Below are 9,520 nucleotides of genomic sequence, written 5' to 3' on the forward strand. Positions count from 1 at the left end.
ACACAATTACAGCCAGGCGTGCGCACGTAGAGCTGCTGCAGTACAGTAGAAGATGGCAGTCTAGTAAATATACATCTATATCTGGTATAACTATATCTACGGCCAGGCCAGGACCGATCACTGAAACATTCTCTCTCTCTGGGACGTCAGAAACGGCTGCATCGTCGCCACGGAGATCAGGCAGAACGGGAAGGAGGGGGGAGGGGAACAGGAAGGAGGAGGGAGGGGAACAGGAAGGAGGAGGGAGGGGAACGGGAAGGAGGAGGGAGGGGAACGGGAAGGAGGAGGGAGGAGAACAGGAAGGAGGAGGGAGGGGAACAGGAAGGAGGAGGGAGGGGACCAGGAAGGAGGAAGGAGGGGAACAGGAAGGAGGAAGGAGGGGAACAGGAAGGAGGAAGGAGGGGAACAGGAAGGGTGACATCCAGCAGATAAAACGTGTGCTGATATGATAAAGCGTCTCTTTCAGGTAGAACACAAAGCTGCATCTACGTAGAGCGGACGTGTCTATGCTGTGTGTTTCTATGTGGACGTGTCTACGCTGTGTGATTCTACGTAGACGTGTCTATGCTGTGTGTTTCCTACGTGGGCGTGTCTACGCGGGCGGCGTCTTGAAGGCGCCCCAGCCGTGGAAGCATCGTGTGAAGCAGTGGGGTTCGTTCCCCTTCCTGACCAGACGCAGCTTCCTGGGCGTCTCCGACTCCTTAGAACGTATGTGTTGGATGTACACCTGGAGGAGAGACAGAAAAACCATTATATCACCACCTGGAGGAGAGACAGAACCACCTGGAGGAGAGACAGAACCACCTGGAGGAGAGACAGAAAAACCATTATAGTCACCACCTGGAGGGAGACAGAACCACCTGGAGGAGAGACAGAAAAACCATTATACAACACACCTGGAGGAGAGACAGAACAACCATTACATTACCACCTGGAGGAGAGACAAAACCACCTGGAGGAGAGACAGAACCACCTGGAGAAGAGACAGAACCACCTGGAGGAGAGACAGAACCACCTGGAGGAGAGACAGAAAAACCATTATATCACCACCTGGAGGAGAGACAGAACCACCTGGAGGAGAGACAGAAAAACCATTATAACACCACCTGGAGGAGAGACAGAACCACCTGGAGGAGAGACAGAACAACCATTACATTACCACCTGGAGGAGAGACAAAACCACCTGGAGGAGAGACAGAACCAGAACCACCTGGAGGAGAGACAGAACCACCTGGAGGAGAGACAGAACCACCTGGAGGAGAGACAGAACAACCATTACATTACCACCTGGAGGAGAGACAAAACCACCTGGAGGAGAGACAGAACCAGAACCACCTGGAGGAGAGACAGAACCACCTGGAGGAGAGACAGAACCACCTGGAAGGACAGAACCACCTGGAGGAGAGACAGAAAAACCATTATATCACCACCTGGAGGAGAGACAGAACCACCTGGAGGAGAGGACAGAAAAACCATTATAACACCACCTGGAGAGAGACAGAACCACCTGGAGGAGAGACAGAACAACCATTACATTACCCACCTGGAGGAGAGACAAAACCACCTGGAGGAGAGACAGAACCAGAACCACCTGGAGGAGAGACAGAACCACCTGGAGGAGAGACAGAACCACCTGAGGAGAGACAGAACAACCATTACATTACCACCTGAGGAGATACAAAACCACCTGGAGGAGAGACAGAACCAGAACCACCTGAGGAGAGACAGAACCACCTGGAGAGAGGACAGAACCACCTGGATGAGAGACAGAAAAAAACCATTATATCACCACCTGGAGGAGAGGACAGAACCACCTGGAGAGAGACAGAAAAACCATTATATTACCACCTGGAGGAGAGACAGAACAACCATTATATTACACCTGGAGGAGAGACAGAACACCTGGAGGAGGACAGAACCACCTGGAGGAGAGACAGAACCACCTGGAGGAGGGAGAGACAGAACAACCATTATATTACCACCTGAGAGAGACAGAACCGCCTGGAGAGAAGACAGAACCGCCTGGAGGAGAGACAGAACCGCCTGGAGGAGAGACAGAACCGCCTGGAGGAGAGACGAACCGCCTGGAGGAGAGACAGAACCGCCTGGAGAGAGACAGAACCACCTGGAGGAGAGATAGAACCATCATTATATTACCACCTGGAGGAGAGACAGAACCACCTGGAGGAGAGACAGACAAACCATTATATTACCACCTGGAGGAGAGACAGAACCACCTGGAGGAGAGACAGAACCGCCGGGAGGAGAGACAGAACCACCATTATATTACCACCTGGAGGAGAGACAGAACCACCTGGAAGAGAGACAGAACAACCATTATATTACCACCTGGAGGAGAGACAGAACCACCATTATATTACCACCTGGAGGAGAGACAGAACCACCATTATATTACCAACCTGGAGGAGAGACAGAACCACCTGGAGGAGACAGAACAACCATTATATTACCACCTGGAGGAGAGACAGAACCACCTGGAGGAGAGACAGAACCACCTGGAGGAGAGACAGAACCGCCTGGAGGAGAGACAGAACCGCCTGGAGGAGAGACAGAACCGCCTGGAGGAGAGACAGAACCGCCTGGAGGAGAGACAGAACCGCCTGGAGGAGAGACAGAACCGCCTGGAGGAGAGACAGAAACCGCCTGGAGGAGAGACAGAACCGCCTGGAGGAGAGACAGAACCATCATTATATTACCACCTGGAGGAGAGACAGAAAAACCATTATATTACCACCTGGAGGAGAGACAGAAAAACCATTATATTACCACCTGGAGGAGAGACAGAACCGCCTGGAGGAGAGACAGAACCACCATTATATTACCATCTGGAGGAGAGACAGAACCACCTGGAGGAGAGACGGAACAACCATTATATTACCACCTGGAGGAGAGACAGAACCGCCTGGAGGAGAGACAGAACCGCCTGGAGGAGAGACAGAACCGCCTGGAGGAGAGACAGAACCGCCTGGAGGAGAGACAGAACCGCCTGGAGGAGAGACAGAACCGCCTGGAGGAGAGACAGAACCGCCTGGAGGAGAGACAGAACCGCCTGGAGGAGAGACAGAACCGCCTGAGGAGAGACAGAACCGCCTGGAGGAGAGACAGAACCCGCCTGGAGGAGAGACAGAACCGCCTGGAGGAGAGACAGAACCGCCTGGAGGAGAGACAGAACCGCCTGGAGGAAACAATATAATCTGACAGACTCTAGACACAGTAAAGATATAGTAAAACAATAGACTGACAGACTCTAGACACAGTAAAGATATAGTAAAACTATAGAAACAAATCATTACTGTTTGGGCGGGAGAGGGTCACATATCTCACCTGGCAGGCTTTGAGGCTGAGTTTAATTTCTACCTGACTGGTCTGAGTTCCCACCCACATGTACACCTGACAGAGAGAGAGACAGAAAACACTATTAAAGGTGTAGGGTCCAGGTGTATATAGATAGACAGGTGTAGTGTCCAGGTGTATATAGATAGACAGGTGTAGTGTCCAGGTGTATATAGATAGACAGGTGTAGTGTCCAGGTGTATATAGATAGACAGGTGTAGTGTCCAGGTGTATATAGATAGACAGGTGTAGTGTCCAGGTGTATATAGACAGACAGGTGTAGTGTCCAGGTGTATATAGACAGACAGGTGTAGTGTCCAGGTGTATATAGACAGACAGGTGTAGTGTCCAGGTGTATATAGATAGACAGGTGTCGTGTCCAGGTGTATAGACAGCTCGTCCCACCTCTTGGCCGTTGTCCAGCAGCATGATGTCATCGTCGCCAGGTCATCCTGACAGAAGTCGGAGCATTTCTCCGACCACGGCGAAGTATCCCTTCTCATTGGAACAGCGGAACAGTCTGGCGTACTTCATGTAGTCAGCGTCCTCGTCGTACACCTTCTGACAGCCAATCCCCACCCAGAAGAAGTTCTCCGGCTCCTCCCCCTCGTTGATCACCTAGGAGACAGGAGCTCCGTGGTTACCAGTCAAACTGCCACGGTCAGAGGTTCCAACGGTTACCAGTCAAACTGCCAACGGTCAGAGGTTCCATGGTACCAGTCAAACTGCCACGGTCAGAGGTTCCATGGTAACCAGTCAAACTGCCACGGTCAGAGGTTCCATGGTAAACCAGTCAAACTGCCACGGTCAGAGGTTTCCATGGTAACCAGTCAAACTGCCACGGTCAGAGGTTCCATGGTAACCAGTCAAACTGCCACGGTCAGAGGTTCCATGGTAACCAGTCAAACTGCCAACGGTCAGAGGTTCCATGGTAACCAGTCAAACTGCCACGGTCAGAGGTTTCCATGTTAACCAGTCAAACTGCCACGGTCAGAGGTTCCATGGTAACCAGTCAAACTGCCAACGGTCAGAGGTTCCATGGTTACCAGTCAAACTGCCACGGTCAGAGGTTCCATGGTTACCATCAAACTGCCACGGTCAGAGGTTCCATGGTTACCAGTCAAACTGCCACGGTCAGAGGTTCCATGGTTACCAGTCAAACTGCACGGTCAGAGGTTCCATGGTTACCAGTCAAACTGCCACGGTCAGAGGTTCCATGGTTACCAGTCAAAACTGCCACGGTCAGAGGTTCCATGGTACCAGTCAAACTGCCACGGTCAGAGGTTCCATGGTTACCAGTCAAACTGCCACGGTCGTCATTGTAAATAAGAATGTGTTCTTAACTGGCCTAATTAAATAAAGGATCAATTAATTAATTAATTGATTGAGGATGTTAGCTATACTTGTTTGCTGTAGGTGAGACAGACAGGCAGCTATAACAGACAGACAGACAGGTATAAAGACAGACAGACCTGTTTGCTGTAGGTATAACAGACAGACAGGTATCAGACAGGTATAACAGACAGACAGGTATAAAGACAGACAGGTATAAAGACAGACGTACCTGTTTGCTGTAGGTATCATCAAACAGACAGTTCATGATGTCTTCAGCCAGTTTGGCCTCATCAGGGTCAGCAGCCCGGCCCACCCAGGTATAGACTATCCCCTGGTTGTCTGTACTCTCAAACGGCACCTACATACACACACACACACACACACACGTCAGTCAATACACTATTAACCTGTTGGGGTATAGGGGGCAGTATTTTCACGGCCGGATAAAAACCGTACCCAATTTAAACTGGTTACTACTCTTGCCCAGAAACGACAATATGCATAGAAAACACTCTGAAGTTTCTAAACTGTTTGAATGGTGTCTGAGTATAACAGAACTCATATGGCAGGCAAAAACCTGAGAAGATTCCATACAGGAAGTGCCCTGTCTGACAATTTGTTGTCCTTCTGTTGCATCTCTATCAAAAATACAGCATCTGTGCTGTAACGTGACACTTTCTAAGGCTTCCATTGGCTCTCTAAAGCGTTCAGAAAGTGGAATGATGTGTCTCCTGTCTCTGGGCAAAGTACAGCAGCAGAGTTTGTAAGTGGACTGCCTGGGGACAGTGAGACAGATGCACGTTCACGAGACTCCTCCATTTTTTTCTTTCAGCCTTTGAATGAATACAAACGTTGCCCGGTTTGGAATATTATCGCTATTTTACGAGAAAAATAGCATAAAAATTGATTTAAACAGCATTTGACTTGCTTCTAGTACGGTAATGGAATATTTTTTATTTAATTTGTCACGAAATAAGTTTGCGCATTATCCTTCGGATACTGACCTCAACGCAACGAACAAAACTGAGGTATTTGGATATAACTATGGATTATTTGGAACCAAAACAACATTTGTTGTTTAAGTAGAAGTCCTGGGAGTGCATTCTGACGAAGAACAGCAAAGGTAATCCAATTTTTCTAATAGTAATTCTGAGTTTAGGTTGCCCCGAACTTGGCGGGTGGTCTGAATAGCTCACCGTGATGGCCGGGCTATGTACTCAGAATATTGCAAAATGTGCTTAGCCGAAAAGCCTATTTTAAAATCGGACACCGGCGATTGCATAAAGGAGTTCTGTATCTATAATTCATTAAAATAAGTGTTATGGCACTTTTGTCAACGTTATCGTGAGTAATTTAGTAAATTCACCGGAAGTGTTTCGGTGGGAATGCTAGTCACATGCTAGTTACATGCTAATGTAAAAAGCTGGTTTTTGATATAAATATGAACTTGATTGACAAAACATGCATGTATTGTATAACATAATGTCCTAGGAGTGTCATCCGATGAAGATCATCAAAGGTTAGTGCTGCATTTAGCTGTGGTTTTGGTTTTTGGTGACATTTATGCTAGCTTGAAAAAATGGGTGTCTGATTATTTCTGGCTGGGTACTCTGCTGACATAATCTCATGTTTTTGCTTTCGCTGTAAAGCCTTTTTGAATCGGACAATGTGGTTAGATTAACGAGAGTCTTGTCTTTAAAATGGTGTAAAATAGTCATATTGTTTGAGAAATTTTAAGTTATAGCATTTTTGAGGTATTTGAATATCGCGCCACGCGATTCCACTGGCTGTTGACTACGGTGGCCCAGAGAGGTTAAGCGGCTGACATTTACACTCAATTAAAGTTCTGACAAGTTAAAGGTTTTAATCAGTGTGATATTTCCTGTGTTTTGAGGTCAGAAGGTCAGAGTGTCCCTCAGGTCAGAGGTCAGTGCGTCTCAGGTTAGGGGTCAGAGGTCAGTGCGTCTCAGGTTAGGGGTCAGTGCGTCTCAGGTTAGGGGTCAGTGCGTCTCAGGTTAGGGGTCAGTGCGTCTCAGGTTAGGGGTCAGTGCGTCTCAGGTTAGGGGTCAGTGCGTCTCAGGTTAGGGGTCAGTGCGTCTCAGGTTAGGGGTCAGTGCGTCTCAGGTTAGGGGTCAGTGCGTCTCAGGTTAGGGGTCAGAGCGTCTCAGGTTAGGGGTCAGAGGTCAGTGCGTCTCAGGTCAGGTCAGTGCATCTCAGGTCAGAGCGTCTCAGGTCAGAGGTCAGTGTGTCTCAGGTTAGGGGTCAGAGGTCAGTGTATCTCAGGTTAGGGGTCAGAGGTCAGTGTGTCTCAGGTATATAACTGACCTTGAGGATGAAGCAGAACTCTGAGTTCAGGTTACTGGAGTCCGTTCCTATCTGGATCGTCCTGGGGGGGGGAGAGAGAGACAGAGAGAGAGAGAGGAGAGCTCCAGTTGGTTAACTCTTCCTCATTGAAAAACGTCTCCTCGTCACAGCCGTTCTAGAGTCATGTGACCTGGTACAGAGAGCGCTGCCATTGGTGCGTATGTGGTAGAGGGAGGGTACCTGGTACAGAGAGTGCTGCCATTGGTGCGTATGTGGTAGAGGGAGGAGGGTACCTGGTACAGAGAGCGCTGCCATTGGTGCGTATGTGGTAGAGGGAGGAGGGGTACCTGGTACAGAGAGCGCTGCCATTGGTGCGTATGTGGTAGAGGGAGGGCTGAGCGGCATCGACCTTCTGTTTCCTCTTCCCTTTATGAACGATGAACTTCCTCTTGAAGTGAGACAGGAACTTGAGATTCTCCTGCTGCTGGGTCATACGGACCACCTACAGAGGACAAAACATTAGGAACACCGAGAGGACAAAACATTAGGAACACCTACAGAGGACAAAACATTAGGAACACCTACAGAGGACAAAACATTAGGAACACCTACACGGGACAAAACATTAGGAACACCGACAGGGGACAAAACATTAGGAACACCGACAGGGGACAAAACATTAGGAACACCGACAGGGGACAAAACATTAGGAACCTCTGGTTTCCCAGGGAAGAGGGATGTCTAGTCCTGCTGTGTGTCTCTGTGTGTGTGTGTGTGTGTGTGTGTGTGTGTGTGTGTGTGTGTACACACCTCCAGTTTCCCGGGGAAGAGACTCTCAAACTTCTTCTGCAGAGAGAAGGTGAAGGTGAGCCAGCCCATGTTAGAGGCCTGCCTGCCCTGCCAGAAATACACAACACACTGGAAGTCTTCCTCCACTCTCTCCTCCTCCTCTTCCTCTCCTCCGTGGTGGCCGTGTCTCTCCTTCTTCTCCTTGTCCTCATCGTCGTATTCTACTGGCACCCAGTACCTACACACACACACACACACCACTTCATTCAGTCCATAGTATGTCCGCATTCTTCCTACAGTCCTGAGACAGACCCACAGTCCTCCTACAGTCCAGAGACAGACCCACAGTCCTCCTACAGTCCTGAGACAGACCCACAGTCCTCCTAGTCCTGAGACAGACCCACAGTCCTCCTACAGTCCTGAGACAGACCCACAGTCCTCCTACAGTCCTGAGACAGACCCGCAGTCCTCCTACAGTCCTGAGACAGACCCGCAGTCCTCCTACAGTCCTGAGACAGACCCGCAGTCCTCCTACAGTCCTGAGACAGACCCGCAGTCCTCCTACAGTCCTCCTACAGTCCTGAGACAGACCCGCAGTCCTCCTACAGTCCTGAGACAGACCCACAGTCCTCCTACAGTCCTGAGACAGACCCACAGTCCTGTGTGTGTCTCTCTGTGTGTCTCTGTGTGTGTGGTGTGTTGTGTTGTGTGTGTGTGTGTGTGTCTCTGTCTGTCTCTGTCTGTGTGTGTGTGTGTGTGTGTGTGTACCTGCAGAGGAAGACGTAACAGTCCTGTGTGTGGAAGTGTCCAAACTCCTCCTCTGGCAGACGAGCAAACTTCTTCCCCTCCAACACAAATCCCTCCATTCCATCCAGATCCTCATTCCACTCCTCCATCATCTGCTCTGCCTGGAGAGAGGAGGGGGAGAGAGGAGGAGAGAGGAGGGGGGAGGGAGAGGAGGAGGAGAGAGGGAGAGGGAAAGGAGGAGAGAGGAGGGGGGAGGGAGAGGAGGAGGAGAGAGGGAGAGGGAAAGGAGGAGAGAGGGGGAGGAGGAGGAGAGAGGGAGAGGGAAAGGAGGAGAGAGGGGGAGAGGAGCGGGAGAGGGAGAGAGAGGAGGGAGGAGGAGGAGAGAGAGGGAGGGAGGGGGAAGAGGAGGGAGAGGAGGAGGGGGGGGAGGGAGGGAGAGAGAAGTGTTTACCTCAGTGAGGGCCATGGGGGGTTGTCTGGGGAGGAAGAGAGCTGTTTACCTCAGTGAGGACCATGGGGGGTTGTCTGGGGAGGAAGAGAGCTGTTTACCTCAGTGAGGGCCATGGGGGGTTGTCTGGGTTAGGAAGAGAGCTGTTTACCTCAGTGAGGACCATGGGGGGTTGTCTGGGGGAGGAAGAGAGCTGTTTACCTCAGTGAGGACCATGGGGGGTTGTCTGGGTTAGGAAGAGAGCTGTTTACCTCAGTGAGGACCATGGGGGGTTGTCTGGGTTAGGAAGAGAGCTGTTTACCTCAGTGAGGACCATGGGGGGTTGTCTGGGTTAGGAAGAGAGCTGTTTACCTCAGTGAGGACCAGGGGGTTGTCTGGGGAGGAAGAGAGCTGTTTTACCTCAGTGAGGACCATGGGGGGTTGTCTGGGGAGGAAGAGAGCTGTTTACCTCAGTGAGGAACATGGGGGGGTTGTCTGGGGGGAAGAGAGCTGTTACCTCAGTGAGGACCATGGGGGGTTGTCTGGGTTAGGAAGAGCTGTTTA

At 50.4% G+C, this 9,520-nt stretch overlaps 2 protein-coding genes across 2 annotated transcripts; both read right to left on the minus strand.

Annotated features, from left to right (window-relative positions):
• Positions 1-591: 591 nt before the first annotated feature.
• LOC115190465 (protein flightless-1 homolog) lies at positions 592-3,801 on the minus strand. The gene is made up of 3 exons (XM_029748756.1): positions 3,760-3,801; positions 3,346-3,411; positions 592-727 (listed from the first exon to the last, which is right to left on the minus strand). Exons 1-3 carry the CDS (start codon positions 3,781-3,783, stop codon positions 593-595), a joined length of 225 nt encoding a protein of 74 aa, XP_029604616.1. The 5' UTR covers positions 3,784-3,801; the 3' UTR covers position 592.
• Positions 3,802-9,154, minus strand: LOC115190464 (protein flightless-1 homolog). The gene is made up of 7 exons (XM_029748755.1): positions 9,079-9,154; positions 8,551-8,690; positions 7,804-8,020; positions 7,341-7,495; positions 7,015-7,075; positions 4,919-5,047; positions 3,802-3,972 (listed from the first exon to the last, which is right to left on the minus strand). The coding sequence occupies exons 1-7, from the start codon at positions 9,091-9,093 to the stop codon at positions 3,802-3,804; spliced, it is 888 nt and encodes a 295-aa protein (XP_029604615.1). The 5' UTR covers positions 9,094-9,154.
• Positions 9,155-9,520: the final 366 nt, after the last annotated feature.

The sequence above is a fragment of the Salmo trutta genome, unplaced genomic scaffold, assembly GCF_901001165.1.
Source record: "Salmo trutta unplaced genomic scaffold, fSalTru1.1, whole genome shotgun sequence".
NCBI lineage: Eukaryota > Metazoa > Chordata > Actinopteri > Salmoniformes > Salmonidae > Salmo > Salmo trutta.